The 20,865-nt window shown below is 39.3% G+C and overlaps 1 protein-coding gene across 6 annotated transcripts in view; it reads right to left on the reverse strand.

The window, feature by feature from the left end:
* Window positions 1–20,865, reverse strand: part of hdac4 (histone deacetylase 4) — a 136,265-nt gene that overhangs the window by 105,259 nt on the left and 10,141 nt on the right. For 5 of the 6 annotated variants that reach the window (XM_035958405.2, XM_055015577.1, XM_023292752.3 and 2 more), the window contains exon 2: window positions 11,950–12,192. The exons of the other annotated variant lie outside the window; for it this stretch is intronic. In XM_035958405.2, the coding sequence (XP_035814298.2) occupies window positions 11,950–11,971 (22 nt within the window). In that variant the 5' untranslated portion in view covers window positions 11,972–12,192. The remainder of the gene's footprint in view (window positions 1–11,949; window positions 12,193–20,865) is intronic. 6 annotated transcript variants of the gene reach the window in all.

Below are 20,865 nucleotides of genomic sequence, written 5' to 3' on the forward strand. Positions count from 1 at the left end.
GTTCCTTAGGTTTGTTATTTATGAAACCCCTAGAAATCTGAATCTGTGGTCGTGGCCATTGGTTCATTGCAGTTTCACTTATTTTTCTCATGATATTTCTTTCTGCATGTTAAAAAATACCATATGGACCATAACAAGAAGAAAAAATGTAATCTTCACAGGAGATTGTCTTCAAAGGTTTGCTGTCATGTATTGCCATGTTAGCAGCTTCATATCTCTGAAGATGAAGTTACACAATAAGCTAGTTATTTTCCCAAACAATCATCCATCATTCCGTTCATGTTTCTGAACAACAGAAAGACACAATAGTTACGTTTTTTTCTAAAGCATCAAAACAACATGGAGATTTTTTATGCTACTAAGAAAGCATCTCTTGCTGAGCATATACAGTGAAAACACTGTCCTGCAGTTTAATTTTGTCCTAAATAAGTACATATTTATCCACAACTACTCTACAACATTTTAAGTGGTGAAATTAGTGGTGATAGACCAAAGATGAAAAGATGGAATGCCTTAATGTAGGCATTTAGGCATTCCCTAACCCAAACAGATGGCCCGTGAGCCAAAACCAGTATCTACATAGGGGTACAGAGGAACATTTCCAGCAACCATCACTCCTGTGTTCTAATGCTACACTGTGTTAGCTAATTGTGTTGAAAAGCTAATTGATGATTACAAAACCCTTGTGCAATTATTTTAACACATGAATAAAAGTGTGAATTTTCAAGGAAAACATGAAATTGTCTGGGTGACCCCAAACTTTTGAACAGTAATGTAGGTTGTTATGCTCTGATTTTACTGGACTGGCCCACTTGAGATCAAATCAGGCTGTATGTGGCGACTGAACTGAAATGATATTGACACCCTTGCCAGAATGCTATCAGTATCAAATTTAAAGAGTCATGGTGGCACACAAAACAGGGTAGCTGCGTCTTCTGCTTTGTAACCCAGCAGGTGAACATTCATGTCCGTCTGAGGCTTCATCCTCCTGTGTTAACTTGTGCTTCCTCCTTTCTCTCACAAACTTATTTCCCAAGAGCAAGCACTTGTAAGATACTAAGCGAACTACCACTTGTCATCTTTCTTACTTGCCTGTTTTAAAGTTCAGAGGTTGTAGGCAGTTCACTCTGTGAGGCTAAATATACCTGAAACATAAACTTGGCATTTTGCAAATCAACTACCCACACATTTATCACTAAATGTCCAAAACAGCAAGCTTGTTTATCCAAAACACTGATAATATCCCAGTACCACTGCGGCTCTGTGTGCTGTGGGTCATGACTAACAAGCAGACTGATCTTGTGTAAACATGTCAATTGAAACATAGAATCTTAAAACTACAATTGAATCAACACAAACTTTCGTTGGTGGATTATTGCTGGTTTTAGACAGTTTTATTGCCATATGGAAGAAACTCTATGAGAAGCAGTCCTAATGGTTATTTATTTAAGTGACATTTACTAAGAAGGAAAGCTTTTGTAAAAAGGCCTTCAAATTACACACATTCACACATGCAAGCTGCCAAATGCAACCACAGGAGTCTACTCTTGGCAGCTGAGCAGCTCCAGTGGAGCAGTAGGAGTTCAAAAGCCTTGCTGAGTAGAAGGCTCGGAAAGAGGAACATAATATGTTCACTTAAACAAACCTGATTTCCCCAGCTGAATCTGAGTTATAAAGCTAGAAAACTCCCGGTTGAAAGGCTTCATCCTCTACTTCAGGAAGGCCTAGTCATACACCATCCGTGGCCTACCAAGACTAGTCTCTTGCTACAGATGGAATTTCAATAGTTAACTGGAGACTTGGTAGTGTAGTGCTGCTCATAAAAATCACGTTAGGGGGAGAGTGTTTTGAGATTCGAGGAAGCCAGGAACAAAAAGACCTCTAAAGCGGTCATTACGACGATGCAGAATCATAGTACAGCACCCTACTCCTGCCTGTGGGTGCTGGGAACACAGATACCAGCTTCTGACAGAGGAATGACGGAAGGTATATGCGAGGTAACCTTAAGCAAGGCTGTGTCACTTAATGTTGCAAATGCCCACTTTGATGTCTGAAAAACTCTGTGAGAGCACTTTGAGGATTATGCTGCTACTTTTAGCTGAAGTATTTGATGTCAGCCAGGACCAGGTTGTTTTAGGAGTATCAGAAAAAGCACATACAGACTGATAAAGAAGCAGGAACTCCTTAATTTACAACCTAAACACACTAAGTTTATTACAAACGAGTTGACGGTCCTTCTCATGCTATCCACTCAGTTTTTCCAAGAGGCAGTCTCTTAAATCTTACTTAACCTTCAGTGACATTTATCACCACATCAAATAGAAACACCTGTTCATGAAATGGCAGGTGTATTAAACCTGCACTAAATCAAACTGGAAGTGTCAGAGTTGAGATAACAGTGTTGGTTTAGGTCTTGATATGCTAGGCTATACACTGCAGTCTGGAGGAGGGCAGATAAGTGATTTGTAATTGATTAGAAATCCATGATACTGAGTCAGTTTTAAAGGCAAACAACTGTTTCTGAGAATAATAAAGATTAAAGACATTTTTCTGTATGCTTAAGCATCTTTCCTGAAGAGCGGAACCTGCATCTTTTAATCATCATGCTGATACTGTGAGTACAAACCTGCAGGGGATGCCAATCATAGTGAACACAACAGCTCCATGGGGTATTTCATGCATTTTTAGCACACTGCGGCACACAGCAGAGCTTGAAGGCCTCTGTTTCAGGGATTATCCTCGGATTAGTGCCTGGAAAAGTTCATTCTGCCCTGGGAGACCAAGGGTGCACTGAGCCTTTCCTAACAGGGATTGTGTAACTGCTGGGAACTTTTGATTTTGTTTTGTTCATAGAAGCAGGAGGATTACATCCTCAGAAACCCACCTGACCTGCCTCCCTCTTCTCCGCTGTCCCCTCTTGAACCCATACAGCCGACTGCACCTCCCAGCCAGATGGGAAATACAAGATCAGGATCAAGATTCACTTTATGGTCCCGCATTGTCAGAAATTTGGATGGGGCTTCCAACCATGCTGTATCCGTAAAAAAAAAACATTTGACGTGCATAAAAGATAGAGTGATACAGCTACAGGCAACAAAAAACATCTAAGAAGGTAAAAACATAGGAAAAACATTACAAAAAATTATTTTTAAAAAAAAAGTAGACAGATGTGCTACAATTGGGAAAATGGCAATCATCAATTAAAGTAAAAAATATAGCTTTGTTGGTTTTTAGACTGATTCTATCCCAAATGAATCCATCGTCATTTAAAATGTTTTATTAATGTAGGGAAAATAGTTTTAAATCTTTTCAAATGAAAATGTAGTATTCTCAGTCTCTTCCCTGATGGCAGTAGCTGGTACTGTGTAGCACCATGAGATGAGTTTTTTATTATCTTGTTGGCTTGCCTTCACACAGCCTGTTTGTAGGTAGACTGCAGGGATGGATGCTGTCTTACACCCATTATCTTCCATGCTGTCTGCATGAGTCTGGCCAGCTTTGACTTCATTTTAACGGAGAGGTTACCAAACCAAGCTGTGATGCTGTATCTAAATAGGCCACCTGATAAAAGGCTGCCATAAACTTCAGATGAACGCCACGGACTCAGTTACCATGACAAGTGCAGATATTGTGCTTAGTAAGCTACAGAGAGTATTAACAAACACTACCGTTCAAAAGTTTGGGGACACTTAGAAATGTCCTTGCTTTTGAAAGAAAAGCATTTTTTCAATGAAGATAGCATTAAATGAATCAGAAATGCAGTCTAGACACTGTTAATGTGGTAAATGACTATTCTAGCTGGAAACAGATGATTTTTAACAGAATATCTCCATAGGGGTGCAGAGGAACATTTCCAGCAACCATCACTCCTGTGTTCTAATGCTACATTGTGTTAGCTAATGGTGTTTAAAGGCTAATTGATGATTAGAAAACCCTTTTGCAATTATGTTAGCACATGAATAAAAGTGTGAGTTTTCATGGAAACATGAAATTGTTTGGGTGACCCCAAACTTTTGATTGGTAGCGTATGTGCTCTACGTTGTTAAGCTGCCAGTCTTTTTTTTTCTTTAATCAACAATTTTAAATCTTTCATTTTAGATTATGATTTCTTGCTTTCACACTAAAATGTTGTAATGCTCTCCCTCAAACCTCTGCCCTTGCACTCAAACAGTCCCTGTTTATGGTCAAACATACTGCTGCTTGCTTCAACTTAAATCTTCTCATTGCACTCCAGTTGCTTCAATTTACTCATGAAACTTTGGTCTTGTATCGCTGGTCCTGCTTTTCTGTGTAACAGGTGACAGCCTGATAGCTAAGTGGTTAGTTTGCAAACCACATGGGGGCAGAAACATTAAGTCCCTGGTTCAATTCCCTGGAAGTCTCTACTGTATATTATTCTGTTATTCTGTGGTTGCCCATATCAGATACCCTAGATTCTCTCTCCCAGGCAAGGTTATGTTATCTTCTCTCAAAGTTAGCATGTGGAGAGATGGCTGCGGTGCAATAGGGATAAAGCTACTATAAGTTGCTGCTGAGATGAAGTTTAAATCAATTGTTTTTCATTCCAAAAGTCATACAATTGAGAGTTAACCCTCCTGTTGTCTTCATTTACGGGCACCAAAAAATACTGTTTCCTTGTCTGAAAAAAATGCAAAAATTCTGCAAAAAAATTCCCCAAATTTCTGAAAATTTGCAAAACCTTCAGGAAGAAAACTCCAATAGTTCCTTAAAAGCTTCCCTTAAAAGTTTTATTTAAAAAAAATCCCCCGAATTTGGCAAGAAAATGCTTCTAAATATTTTCAAAAAAAATCCAAAAAATATCTAATGTGATTACATATATATGAGTAAAACTTGTAATATTTTCTCTAAGAACATTCACACAAAAAATTCAACCAAAATCCAGCGAAATTCGTTGGTTTGGTTCTTAAGAAACATTTTTAACATTTTTTTTTTCGACCAAAAAATGTTCAAAGATTTCCCAAAAATGTTGAAAATGTGGTCATCAGAAGTTTCACTGTGAAAATATATATATTTTTTCCACATTTTCAAACTTCAAAGCGGGTCAATTTTGACCCACAGGACGATACGAGGGTTGAGTCAGGAAGGGGGGGACTGGATGAAGCTTATTAAAGGGAGAGCACCCTCCCATAAGGAACATTCTAAGGAGCAAAGTGAGCATATGCAAGATGGCAGAGAAAAGGTCATCATTGGCACTGTACTGTTTGGAAAATATTGTTATGGTTGTCATGCAGAAATGTTTCTGCCTGTATTAAATAGTCAGTCATTAAATACATTTAGAGAAAGCCAGGAAATGTGAGAAAGGAGAGCAGTGAAATCATATGAGGTAAAGCACAGCCACTTGGGAATCTAATCAGGGCCTTGCTCCTTCAAAACTGCACCCATCTGACATGTGTCCTAAACACTTCGTTATCAGCTGCAGGACCACAGATCCGAAAGCAGACGTTTTGTATCAGAAAAGAAGCAACTTCAGTACAGGGAGGAGAGGTTAAGCTGGGGTACAAGAAATCCATGCCAACAGCAGCATATCTAAGTGCAGACGTACAGTTTAGGGCAGCAGCAGAGCAAATCTGAGCGGAGGCAATATAAATGCAAGAGTTGAGTTTTGAGAGAGAACATTACCATATCTGAATGCAAAATCAAGAAATTGCGCTCTCAAGCTGAAATACACACATTCTTGAAGAAGACAGAAATATACTCCTATAATAAAACACCAACATATTTTTATGAGGTCATCATGGATGACCACAGGCCTGAGGTCTCACACTTGTTTAGAATTAAACAACAATCTCCTGTCTCTGTAATATTCAATACCAAGCTACAAATCAAATATTTTCAATTCACTTATAATTTCTCTGAACTTGCAATAATAATAATAATAATAATAATAATAATAATAATAATAATAATAATAATGTTAACAACATCTGACAGAGGGGGCACAAGGCCTCTGCCATCACTTTACTGCATGATTTTAGTAGGAGGAATGAGGTCATCATGGCAGGTGCATGAGAACAGTTTCTGTATGACATGCTAGTCGACTGTGATATTTGGAATGGCCAGATGAAGGAGCAATTTCTGAAGTGCAGGGTCGTCAGCTGTTTCATACTTTATAATTGGGTAATTTAATTCTTTGCCTTGTTATCCACATGCGGGATTTCTCTTTTTTTTTTACTCCACCAGAGTTGTTTGCTAGGCAGAAAAAAGATGGGGAGAAAATGTGAATCCTTGCAGAGTGATCTTCACGGATTTGTATGTTCTTAAAGGAGCTCATTTCCAGCTCTGTATTTTTATGCTGGGACTCCACTAGAGTAGCTTTGCATGATTCATTGTTTTTTTAAAAAATCCTAATATCTATTCCCCTCTTCCTGAAAGAGGAAATATTAGCTCCAGGCTTTTCTAGGCCCTCCAAACTGAAAGCCCACATTCTTTTTATTGGCCAACTTTCGGAAGCCTGCCAAGGAGCAGCACCCACACACAAATTCTACTTTTAACTGGAAAGGGCAACTTCTTAAATTCATCTGTACATATTCTGAACCTGAATTCAATCCGGGACTATAACTGGAAAGCACAAATATCCACAGTGAAGATTACAGCAGGACACTTCTGCTTAGTAAATATTATGCCCATTACCTGTTTATTATGTGACAACGGGGGAATTAGTATTTCAATAACAAACTGTAAATGCACTTTTTTTTCTACATATACTCTTGCTCATGGTGTACGTGTGGGAAAAGTTCTAAAATACCAGTTCAAGTGGCACATGTCTGCTGTCGGAAACGCAGCTAGCAAAATGTTCTTCTGTCTTTGTCTAACTACTGTATGGTGGCATGATGGTCCTGGAGAAGACAATCAGAAATCTGTCATGAGCTGCTATCAGCACAAAAGTTAAAAATAAATAAATGAATAAATAAAAATATAATAACTTTGGTAATCAAGTATTCAAAGTAGTCTGAAAGCCTGAGCCTTATTATTTCAAACTTTGGCCAAACCTCCAGTACTGGAACATTGCATAATATATATGAAATGGAAAGAAAAACACGATATGTCTCAGTTGAGTTTCGTATTGATTGCAGATTGAACATCTGAGTCATTCTGATGGGTGCGTACTGATCCAAACCTTGAATTTTGCAATCCATAATGTACTGTGTCATCTCATATTTCAGGCCTATATTGGAGACTACAGTTGTATTTTTGCCACCACTATAAAACCCACTGAGCTGTAATTACATTCTTGACACCACAAAGCAACAGCTCTTGTGGCATGTATAGTTTCAAGACAGATCTCTTTACTAGCGTGTCGGCTGAAAGCCAGACAGATTCAACAAGAAAAAAGGTAGACACAAATGGTAAGTTTTTATATTTTCTAATTTAGTTCCCAAATCAGCCATAAAAGAATTATCTACTTATATAATGATTGCTGTTTATTTGAAAGAACGCCACACAGCAGTCGGAGCACAAAACCATAATTCAATTCTGAGCCTTTCTTCCGGCAGAAGCAAAGCTTTGAATGCTTAATAAATTCTTCCGAGGGCCACGTTGCACACTTGTTTCATCTGACAATAAGATTACTGGAATGGAATATTCTGGAAAACTGTGGAGAGGAAGACAATAATGAAGCAGTAATCTTATTTCTCCACAGCAGCTTCCATTGTTCTCTTAAAAAGACTTCTGTTTAGTCAGATTCAACTCTCATTCCAATCCATCTTTCCATTGAGAAATATTTTGCAGAGCCAAGGATAAATTAGAACAATAACATTTCTGAACTACTCAACACAGATAGGAGAGAGAGCTATTGTGTCAGTTTGGACAATCTCTAGATAGCAGTGTCTGCTATGAGTGCAGCGTAATGAAGCACAGATCAAGTGAGCAGCACGGCTCTGTTTAACTTCCTTAATAACTTCCTCTCAATAAGCTCCTCTAAACTTCATTTTGCCTCTCGCCTCGGTTGACTTCAGCCATCTTTAGACAACTTTCAAAACACTCAGACTAAAACCATCAATTAACACCCCCAGCCTTTTCCTTGTGACAGTGGCCTCTTTAAATTAGGAATCATCAGCGTGGGCCAGCAGGTGTTAAGCTCCCTTTTTGAAGATTATGCCTCACTTTCCAGTGGCCTGGCCCAGACACTAGCCACTCTCTTCTAATCCACCACTGCAGGCTTTTGATAGCTCCCACTGCGAGTCTTTATTACAGTTACTGATTAAAACTGGGAGCCAGAGAGAGAGAGAAAAAAATAACAGACAGATACAGAAATTAGAGTGACAGAAGAGAAGGAAGGGCAAGCGAGAGAATTAAAACTACTCCTATTTCAGAAGCAGGAGCCTAAACTGTACAGCAGCTGACTTTGATTACCTCTAAATCTGATACTTAAGCTTAAATTCTGATAAAGGAAAAAACCTGACCTAAAATATCAAAGTTCACCACATTTATTCCATATTTTGACAGGGAATGGTGCCTTCAGAAAAGATTTAAAAAAAAAAAAAAAATCACACCCCTGTATTTTTAGCTGAACACTGTAACATTAATATACTCAGCATTAAAAGCAAAGTACTAGAACTAGACATGGCCACAAAATTGACAAGAATAAAAAGTATCACAGCTGTCAAAGAAGGAACTTTAATCCCACGTAATGACGTTGCAAGGCTTGCTGGATCATAATGCAGAAAAACAACAGTCTTATCTAGCATCAGTTTACACTCCAGCATCGTTTATAAGACACTTATTGTGCTGTCATTCCTCTCAGTAATGTCTCTCCTCCGCTCTGTTACTCAAGAGGGATAAAATCTACACACGGATGCGGTTGTCCCAAAAACTTGACATGAATTATTCACAACCATCTGCCATGGATCAGCAGTCTGAATAAGGCTAAAATAAGAGAGGAGGTGTGGGGGTTTTTTGTATTTCTTTTAATTTAGTGATTATTATTTTACCGCTAACTTAAAATATAAGACACATAGCTCAGGGACAGATTTCCTTTTCATCCCCTAGAATACATAGATACATACTGACATTGCTTACACAGGAAGTGTTTTTATCCTAAAAGAAAAAAAAAAAAAAACTTCTCAAAGCAAACCCCTCCCTGTACCTCAATACTGCACAGCCATGACTGACAGACAGACAATTCCCCACATGCCAACCAGCTAGCCTAAAAAACTACAAGGTTTGTTTCCTTTCCCCACACAGAATCTATCTGTCCTTTGGTTTGTTGCATGTATGGTGATGATAAAAGGTTGAGAATTAATCTTGGCAAGGAAAGGTGTATGAAAAATCACATGAAAATAGAGTAAGTTAAATTTACTCACAGGATGGAACACAGACAGAATGAAGTCCAAAGGGAAATTCAACTATCTATGGCAAAATCCAGAAGAAAGGGGGTCTTGGTCTTGCTTTGCAGACACAAAAAAAAACAGCAAGAAAAACTGACACACTCTCTATAGGCTGCCAACTTAATGCATAACTACCATCCAGCAGTAACTATACCACCATGAATAATTCAAGAGGAAGAGTTTCAGGTCGGTCCAAGAGGAAAAAACATGACTAAGACTAGTAAACAATACCAACACCTACAAAACCCAGCATTAGCCTGTTTTATGGTTAGACTGTACAGGCCTCAGAGCATTTTTAACAAGCTCTACACAAGGCCTCCAGCAGCAGACGGCCCCTCTCTGTTTGTGTTCCAGGCCGGGGAGCCGCTGTGCATGACGATTTATTGACGCAAGATCCCCCCTCAGCCAGGACCCGCCACAGATTACTGCTGCTGGAGAGGAGAGAGGAGCAGAGGGGAGGGAGGCGAGGGGACAGAAGGGGAGGGTCTCGCAGGGATGAGAGAGTTTTTCTGTGTGTGTTCTAACTCTGCCTCCAAGGCCATAAACCCAGTTTCAAAATGCCAAGTAGCATGTCAACATGCCAGCCTTTGCCACCCAAGTTTAAGTCAGACAAAAGGCCCTCAGTGCTCTAAAATGGTGGTTTAAGAATAGGAAATGATGATCCGTCATATGTGGAAAAAGGCTTAGCAATGCTGCACAGACTGGAGGGCGACAAGGAGAAAATGAACTGCTAACGGCCCAGGAGGTGAAATTGAGGAGTGACAGCTTCATTCTGAATTTCTGAGCACCCCAAAGTGGAGACAAGTCTGGCAGTTGAAATGTTTTGGCCGAGTACAAAATTTCAACAGAACTATCCCTCGCATATTTTTGGGGTTACTTGGTAACAGTTGACATCATGTAAGAAATCTGTTTTCCAAAAGATCATGTTTGTCCATCAACAAATATACTATGAGTGAGTAAAAAGGCTCCATCCCTTGTTGAAAAAGTTAAATAAGATGAAAAACGTGGTTTTACACAGGCAGCTGTGGATTCAGGTTGGGGCCACTTTTCCATCGCCTGGATTTTTGGTCCATGAAAGCACAAAAGAGTCAGATGATGTCTGTGAAATACCCAGTAAACTGATAGACACACCTCAAAATAAAATTGACAACAGTGAAATTGCAATCAGGCACAATCAAGTTATCTTAGAAACATGAACAACAGTGCACATTTTGTGAGAACTATACAGACAGCACAGAAGTGATCAAAACAGGAGGAAAGTGAAAGAGGAAAATATGGCCTGCTCTAACGGTCCACTTACATAACATGATGTATTAAACAAAAAGAGGTTGGGGAAGGAAATCACAGATATCTTTAAACTGTGCCAAAAATCCACCGCATGTGACGACCTGAAACATCCACTCTGACGCAAACCCTTTTGGCTGGGACAACACCGTGTCTCTGCAACAATTAACCAGAGGCTGTGACATCAATCTGCTCAGCATGACCAAGACAACCAAAGCATGATGGGGAAGGGGGGCACAATTGGTCCTTTGTCTATTTTGATCTGCAGTTGAGGAAAATCCAGATCTGTACCATGGTTGAGATTAAGGGAAAAGGTTTCTGAATAAACCATATGAGCAGCTCTCTTTGACTGAGGTCAAGCACACCAGTTTTAAGAATGCAAAGAGAAACCTACAGTGATTCATGTCCAGTAAAAAACAGCTTGTGTCAAGCATGCAGAGTTGCTCAACAGACATTGAAATTTAGTTGGAATTTGGTCAATTGCATTCAAAATTATATTTCAAAGAAAAGTAAACATTCAAATGAGTCCATCAGCATTGAACAGACCACACAACAGCTGGTATCTTTCTCTGATAAGCAAGAAGCAGTACTGTGTAAAGTAATAGTGTTATGCATTGAGGGGAAACACAATGAAATAATGTCACAAAGGATAGCCATGGCCCAAATAACAAAAAAATTTTTTTTTAAAAATGCACAAAAACTTGACAACAAATTTCTGCCTTGGAAACTAGTACAAGTCAGTTTAAAAGACAGTTTCAGAGGGGAGAGCGGTGCATACAAAAAATGTGGCAACACAAGGAAAAGAAAATGATTCCTTGAACTGATGCCACTGAGGACAGTGCACTAAACTCCTCCCCTCGTTCTCTCTCAGGTGCTAGAAAAGGGTTTTTGTTCAGCTAAATTTAGTCCCAAACACAGGACATTGCTTTTCCCGACATCAGACCTTACATGACCAACCTGCTTCTATAACAGTGAGGACACGTCACAGCCTTCTTTTAGTGGTTTGTTGTTGGTGTTGCCTGATGTCATGTTCATCACCTGATTCAAGACTGTGTGGTTGCAAAATCTGTGTATAATCTATCCTTGTCACAGGGTATAAATATTAACTAGGTGTTCGGGTTTAGACTTGAAAACCTTCATGACCAAAGAATCAACATGAAGACCTGCTACCTAAATTACTCATCAGAATCCCTCCTTTCAAATGTTACTTTTCATCCCAACAGCAGAAAACTTTTCCAGGTCAACACAACTACAACACATACTCACAAATAATTAATTCCTGTTGTAAAATGTAACTTATCGCTTTTTTACATTTTACCTTGTCGACTGTGAGAGCTCATTGCTGTGGTTGCTGGTGCAGGTGCAGACTTGATGGGGAAGCAGAGGAGAGCAGTGAGGGTGTCAGCGCACCTCTGTGGTGGGGGTATTGACCACCATGTGCTGCACAGCCAGGCGAAGGAGGGACACGGGGGAGTCGTTTCTCAGGACTTCATCACAGCGAGCCACAGGTGGAGACCTCAGTGGTGTGTTGGAGCAAGATTCCTTCCACCAAACAGTCAGGCTGTGAGAAATAGATGCAAAGAAATGTTTTCTTTTATATATATGTGTGTGTGTGTGTGTGTGTGTGTGTGTGTGTGTGTGTGTGTGTGTGGGTGTGTGTGTGTGTGTGTGTGTGTGGGTGTGTGTGTGTGTGTGTGTGTGTGTGTGTGTGTGTGTGTATATATATATATATATATATGTGGTGGATGCGATTAAAAAATTAATCTAATTAATTGCAGTCTTTGTAATTAATTAATCTCAATTTTAATTGCAGCTTTGCCAAATAGCAATATTTGACACAAGTGAAGTTTTTCAATTCAAATAAAAATTGTGGTTGACAGTTGTATCAATGAATAGACATATACGTGTTTAGGATTTTAAATTATTTTAAAAAAGAAAATGGGACATATAGAAAAAGTGATTTTGATGACTTAAAGCCTGAATTTAGTTATTTTTTCCACTGTATGGCACATAAAATCAGCATAAGTAGTTCAAGGAGCTTCAGAAAGTTGAAAATCCAGAGATTCATTCTGTTTTCATCTTTTCTGGGTCTGATAAATGGTGTAATTTTGATGGTTCTTTTTATAGGAATGTCAATTTTTATTTATGTAATTTTTTATGAACAAAAAGTTTATAATTAAGTTATTAAAAGACAGATATTTTTGTTGTTTAGGTTATTCCTCCTCCAAGGAGGCAGAGCCTCAATGGAGTAAAAACTTAAACCACAAAAATGTTTCATTTCTATTTATCTGCATTTTTCATCTGTCTGGTACATTCACAGATTACTGCAAATCTAAGTGCAATTATAGCGATTTTATTCAACATTTTAAGACTTTCTGTAAACTCAAGCACTGTCTAGAAAAGTGTGAGATGGCTACACCGTGAGCCGTTAGCATGAGTCGTAACTAACGTTAGCTCTGGTGCTAACAGCAACATGTCTTACATTGAGGTGATACCGTCGGCTTGAAGTGACGCAGTGATCAGAAAACTCTTTGTTGTACAATTTGCACACAACCAGGCCTTTATCCAAGCTGCCATCAGGAAGAGTTTTAAAAGGAAACTTTCTGTCCAACAAGCTCAATCTCATCTTCCTTCACTGTTCACCAGTGCCTGACTTCACTCAGTGCTTCTTCTTCATGGCTACAAACAGACTTTAGGTTCATTACCGCCACCTACTGGGCTGGAGTGTTCATCAGAGTTACTGGTGTGCCAGAAATGAGGGAGGGTGCAATAAAATGCGCTATTATTTTTAACGCGTTATTTTCGCTGTATTTAATTAATCGAAATTAACGCGTTAAAGTCCCAGCCCTAATATACATACATACATGCATGCATGCATGCATGCATGCATGCATGCATGCATGCATGCATGCATGCATGCATGCATGCATACATACATACATACATACATACATACATACATACATACATACATACATACATACATACATACATACATACATACATACATACATACATACATACATACATACATACATACATACATACATACATACATACATACATACATACATACATACATAGGGTATTCCACATAGACGCTCATGTATCATTGCAAGTTACTGAATGGGCTGTTGCTCCCAAGGCAGAGGATATCAGGCACTCACAGCCAACAGCAATGGTTTACAATATCTGAAATTAATTTCCCAAGTTTTTGTCATTATAAAGTATTAAGAAAATTAAAACAATTTTCTTTAAACAAATCTTGAAACCATTTTAACTCTTTTATCAGTGGAGTCAATCTGTTGAACCTAAAAAGAAACGTCAACCCCATTGCTGATGAAAAGTCAGTGAGAGAGGGAGAAATTAGGATACAGAGAAGAATGTAAAACATAAAGGCTTCATCCAAGTAAAAGTTGTATCACATGCCTGTTTTTCATAAAATGAATCTGGTTTCATTTAAACCATCTGGGTTTACTAAAATCACAGCATGTTTACATAGCCCTGCGAGTCCCTGTAAGCGCTGTTAGTTCTACAATGTCTGTACCACACCCAGCCAGGGACAGCTGTTTAGTTTGTCTAATAGCTACATCGACCAGCCACAACATTAAAACCACTGACAGCAACCCACAGAACCAAAAGGATGCAATGCCACACATCACAGGACATCTCCAGAGATCCCATGCCCTGACAGAGCAATTTTTTGGACTCCACAATGGGGACTTTCACATAAAAGTTTTTAATGTTGCAGCTGATGGGTTAAAAAAAAAACAGGAAAAAAAAAACCAAAATGGTACTATAATACGCTGAAGTTTCTGAAAAGCTACATTTCATTATAGTAATATGACTTTGCACGAGTTTTAGCATTTGATGGCTTCTCCTGTCATCACTAAATTTTTATTTCCACAGCTTGCATGGTCAGCTGGGGAAGCCAGTGCCTAAATAAAAGGCTCTTCCTTTCAGAAGAACCCAAAATTAAATGTAAACAGAGGCCTCCTGAAGACTTAGACTTACCTCTGAGTCAACAGCACAATAAAAAAAAAAGAAGAAAACTTTTCATACTGTCTCATATGTGTGTGTGGGTTATGCAATCAAAACTGCAAGGAGTATGCAAACACACACACGCACAGACGGATGCACACACACGTACACACATGCGGAAGCCTCTGGCTATTCAACCCTAACTGGCAGATACTAAAACTTACTTCTGTCACAACTAACAGGTGTCAACAGCACTGAACACAAACAAGTGGTAATGAGAGCTGCAATCAGTCAACAGAAACCCCACAGTGGCCACAGTAAAGTATGTATGTGCTCCCTTTCTCTAACAAATACACACTCGCACACTTTTCGCTGTCCCCATTACTTTAAAGTTGTTAAACTGAATCATCGTCAAATAAATAAGTTCAGCGCAGTTTGGCCGATTACAGCTTCATGGAAACACATTACTGCCAGCCCTCTCCATGGTCTGACTTCATTTATTAGGAATTATCATCAAAGAAAAACAGTCCCTTAAGTATGTGACAAATTTAATGGAGGCCCAGCTTATTAATTACTGTTGAATGTGGAAAACCTAAAGGCAACATGCTGGAAGACTAATCAGATATTTGAAGTGTTTAAATAAAAAATGAGCTCCAGTTTTGCCTTCAGTCCTAATATGATGATAATGAAGTTTAAGCACAGGCTGTTGGCTTTCATTTCTGAGTTTGAGAAAACTAACATCAATGTGTTGCGATGACAAAGTACTGGTTGGGTATTTCTCATTTGCACTTAAAGTTCCGTGCAGTTCCTCACAGTATCCTTAAGACTAGGGCTGAACATTTATTCAAAATATTAGCAAACTCGCAGTAGGGCCAAATGCAAATTCCATTCTATTTTACCACTGAGGTAAAGGGTAAAATAGAAACACAAAATAACTGCCTAATCATAGTTTTCAGATAAAAGAAAACATGCTTGTTTGATACACATGGCATAATCATTTTTTAATTTTTTTCAGTGGAAATAAAAAGTTTAAAAAAAGACAATTCTCACAACAATTAATGAATCTGTCAAAGTAATCGCTATCTCATTTTCTTCAACCAATCGTTCTGCAATACATCAGGCTAGAGGTAAAATAACCAGAGGAGAGATTTTCATGTCTGTGTGAATCTTTGACATGGTGTAAGTTTAGTCACATGTGCACACACAATGCTTAGATGACATGACCCAGAGGGACGGACAAAAGTGGGTGTTGATGATCTGTTGAGGCATGAGGTGTCAAAAAAGTGTGTCAACTGGAGAGCAGCGGTGCTATTCTCAGATCAGCCGCCTATTTTCGTCAAAGGAGTCGTCTATCACACAAGAATTCAGACTGCGCTTTTACAGCTTGTTACACTATGTCAGCAATGACCCAAAGGCATTTAGTCCTCTCACTCTCTCTGCCACACACATACAGCGTGCAGCTTAAAGAGAAGCCAAAAAAATGCTCCTTTACTGACGACATCGACCTGCAGTTTGTAAAAGTTTCAGCTGTGCAGCTCGTAATATCCCCTCCATGTAATATTACTCTTTTCTGAAATCTAAACTGTTCCTCGGGGATCCCATTAAAAATGTATCTCTGAACAACACTGCAGGTATTTTTCCTACACAGTGCCGCCATAAAATACATCACCTGCATCTTTTCAAGCGCCTCATTTTCGACAACTGACACTTAAAATCGGATGAGATTTATTGTTCTTGTGCAGTGAAGTTTGAATCTGGAAGCATTTCATGGTGCTTGACAGGAAAACAGCTCTCAGGACCCCTTAATGGACTTCATTTCCCAAGCACTCTGAGCACTGCCGGGAGTAATCACGATGGCATAAAAATAACATGTGGTCGGACAGCGAGCAGTAAACAACAATTAAGAGACCCCTTGCATAGCTCATGAAATGAATCACTGAAAATGCACTTGTGCCATGAAGACTGCTTCAGCCTCTCAGCCCTAATTGACTATGAATTATTCAGCTGGCGAGTGGGATTAGCAGCATCACTTGTATGCCATGGATTGACATGTTCTTGAAAGTTCAGGTATATGTAAGGACTATGTGAAAATTTTCTAATGGTACAATGTTTTATTTCAGTGAATACTGATTATTGTTGATATTTAATGACATAATCTAAACAAAATAAGGGTTACTATTTACTCGCCTTACTTTGAATTTTCCACTTTAGCCTACTCATTAAAGTACATGTGTAATGGTTTTAATGTTTGAACAATACTGAAAAACAGACACAAACAAATAAATGCACACACAAGGTTCTGAGTTGACCAGACAGGGGACCCCGCACCACCCTTCACGCATATTCCAACATCAAGTTAAACAGCTCTCAAAGCAAAACTGCCAGTAGTGCCTCACTAAAGTGGAGACATAGGGTCGTGTATGTTTTTTAACAGTGTAGTCCATCTCATAAGGGCATCCCTGCCAACCGTAACCTCCACCAGAGGAGGCCTGTGTGTGTTGTGTGTGTGTGGACAGAGGCGACCACAGCCAGAGGCACAGGTGGCTGCAGACTACCACAGAAGCCACGAGCAGAGTGATGGAGGGTGAAGGGGCTCCATTATCAAGGTATGACAGGCTGTTTATGAGCCAGAGAGGCAGCATGCTTGGGATTTGCTCAAGCAATTGGACTGTGCATTTTCATTATGCGCTTTCGTGGTTTGCATCTGACACATTAAAATGCACCTACTGAGCATTCTATCAAACTATTTCTATACTGCTATTTAAGAGGTGTCATCAACAGAACATCAGTATCACTTTATCGCTGTATCATACGAATATAAAGTCTTTACAGTGAGCAATATTAATATAGAAACATTTTTCAGTAAGATATAGAAACCCCATAGGAAAAGCATTGCACTATCAAGAGGGATGGATACAGTGTCACAGTATCCTCAGCTGAACCAGTGACAGTCAGACACAGTCTTTTATGAGGAGTGAGGCTTAAGAGCTTGTTTGTAAGTGGACATGGTCAGCTATGACTGCAAGACATCACATGAATCAGCTGTTGGCTAAATGGAGACAAGACGACAAACAAGGAGGACCGGTATCAAGTGGCACAGGGAGATCATTTTTCATGTTGATACAGAGCTCTGGCAGCCTGGGGACAGCTGTGTGTCGAGTATGGCCAGGCAGCAGCTCAAACACAATACAAGTGTGAATATGATAACAATATAAACCTCACATCTTTCTGTGGTTGTAGGATCAAGTGTCAAAATGAATGACTGAAGATCAGACATTAGAAGACAGTCTGTAACAAAAAGTTGAAAGTGTTACAAAATCCTGACATATTGTCATCGCTTTGAAAAGGTACGCATCCCCGCCGCTTCACACTCAGCTGCACACCGCTCCAGTGCGTGCTGAAGGTCATGATGTGAAGAAGCCAACAGAATCACATCATCTGCAAAAAGCAGAGATGCAATGGTCCCCAAACCAGACACCCTCCTCACCTCGACTGCGCCTTGAGATCCTGTCCATGCAACACCACGAACACGATTGGAGACAAGGGAGAGCCCTGGCGGAGTCCAACACCCACTGGAAACGTGTTTGACTTTGTGCCGAGTATGCGGACACAGCTCTCACTTTGGTTGTACAGGGACTATAGTGTCTTTAAATTAAATGGCAGACCGTGCCTTTTTAAAGGACTCTTTATTCTTGTCAAGCCATTGGCCTTGAAGCTCTGGTCATCTGCTCTGAACAAAGTTGCACCAGTTCTCAGCAGTGGATGTGCCACATTGTTCACTATGGTACATTTAAGCCAAACATCTGAGTACAAATTTAGTGTCAAAACTGAACATAAGTCTATCACAATGATATAGGTCTGTGATTTTCTATTTAAAATGAAACGCAAATTAAGTGACGGATATCTCATCAAAAATTCTTCCAAATGAAATCACTCAAAACCTTGAAATTCAATCCATCCCGAAGGCCTGTTTTGCAGTTTGAAGGATTGGCACAAATTAACAATGAACAATCAAAACTGGTATTTGTAATACTGTATGTGAAACAGAGCACTTTAACATTGCATGTATCAAAATGTGAAATAGCTCTTACATGTAAATTCCCTCAAAAATCTCTTGTTTGGGTTCTTTTTTTCCTTTCTTTTTTACTGGTTCAATTTGTGAAACATTACAATTCATTTAATGTCAAATGAAGCTCTGTAAATATGCATAACTGGGGGAGGATGCAAACATATCCGCTAAATGCCTGAAAACTCACTTTCATTGCATCATCTGTATAAGTTTACTGGCAGCAGAGAAGCTTGACGTTTAACCTACATATTGAGGGTATGGATTTAGCAGAAGTACAGCACTCTGCTATCTTATTCCCTACATGAGGACTATAGATAACCCAAACAACATTCAAAATCTTTTGCTGGATGGTTTGAGAGTTTAATCCCTCAGAGCAGTATAATTTCTAAACTATGTTTAAAGTTTTTGCTTGGTGGGAAAATGCTATGACTGCCATGTTTCCTTTGAATGTCAGGGTGAGGAATCCTGTGGAACCTGGAAGCAATGTGGGGTTGGCGATGACAGTTTTTGGCCTTAAATACCATAGCACACTATGATGACAACCTTGAGCCAGCCCTGTCTGCTTCAATCTAAATGTGAGTTGTGTAAAATATAACTACCACATTATATCATGGTGAATACTTGCAGCCAAATGAAAACATTAGAAATCTTTGTGTGTAAAGTCTATTTTTTTCTCATGTTTGTGTTCACATGCAGCACTGTAGTTCAGTCTAGGTTAAAGTACACACACACACACACACAGAGACACACACAGATACACACACAGATACACACACAAGTCTGCTAATGTTAATAGACAAACAGCCATATGCAGTTACCCTGGAAACAAAAGAGCAACTATTGTGAGTCAAATAAAAAGCAGAAAGTAGCATCTTTCCATGCAGTGAGCCAAGTCCTGTGTATGACAGAAGTCCACTTCACTTCCCTTTCATTATTACTCACACTTTTTCGAGATCACCGTCACTCTTTAACCCATGTATCTGTCTAGTTTTCTCTCTGCATCACCCAACCACCTTTTTAATTCTCTACTATCTCACACTAGTAATTTTCCAAACAAGTGCAGGCTTTCTAACCTTTTTATATGTATAAAAGTGAAAGTGATTTTTTTAAAGACCAGTGTGTAAATGAATGAGTGAAGCTGCTTTCACATGATCAGACCGCTGAGGAAAACCTTTTTCTATGTAGGTCACAACGACGCCCGACCTGAAGGAACAACTGTAATTTCACACTAAACTGGTCAAGAAAAACACTGTCCCAGGGTTCAAATTCTTTACACTTTGACCTAGTACTCTTACTTCCTCTCATTTGGACTTGCTGCTGACCAGAAAACAAGCAGTGACTTTAGTTTTTAGTCATGTTAAAGCTTTTCTGAAATCAGAAGCTGAGACAATGCTTTTGCCATGTGTGTTCAGTTTTGAGTGGACAGTGAAGGGAATCAAAATGGCACTGAATTCAACACACTGTGAGAAATCAAAATCAAGACCATATAACCAGCAACTTCAATTTTTGTTTGAGAGATACATACGTGGCTATCTGAACCTTCAATAATCCTTTCAAATTGCTCTGTGATCACTAAGGGCTGCTTTAAAGTTAGATACAATAATAAGGATTTAATATGGCAGCAGAGAATATATGACCTTAGGGAACAGAATCTAATCTGTGATACTGTATCTGTTCATATTAATCAGTGATGTGGACCTGCTCTCAAAAGTTAATGGCATACCCTCAGAAATGTACCTTTCCTATGCTGATGCAATGTTGTCAAGTTGATAACCAAATTAAATTTGTTTACAATCAGTGAAAAAGAAACCATGAGATTAGTTTTAAACTTGTAGCATTTGGTTGCAATAAAATGTCACATGAAGACATTGTAATGGTGTGGTAAGCAGGGGGTAGGGTGGTGGGACAGTTTGCACAGTCCTGCTGGTTGAGTGTGCCTGTGCACCACAGGTACCGCAGCCCGTACCCAACAATGCTGCGCCATTAATAGACTCAATTAGCGAAACATTCACAACATGCACACAAACAGAGATGCCCTCCCCAACTGCCTGCCACTTCCTAACGGCTCTCAGGGAGCTAGGATGGGTTCAAAGTTAGGACAAGGTCCTGGAAAAGCACAAAGGAGCTAAAAACGGATGTATTATTGAAGTTGTGCAACACAACAGGGCATAAGGGGCTCAAAAT

This window comes from Amphiprion ocellaris, chromosome 11 (assembly GCF_022539595.1).
Source record: "Amphiprion ocellaris isolate individual 3 ecotype Okinawa chromosome 11, ASM2253959v1, whole genome shotgun sequence".
Taxonomy (NCBI): domain Eukaryota; kingdom Metazoa; phylum Chordata; class Actinopteri; family Pomacentridae; genus Amphiprion; species Amphiprion ocellaris.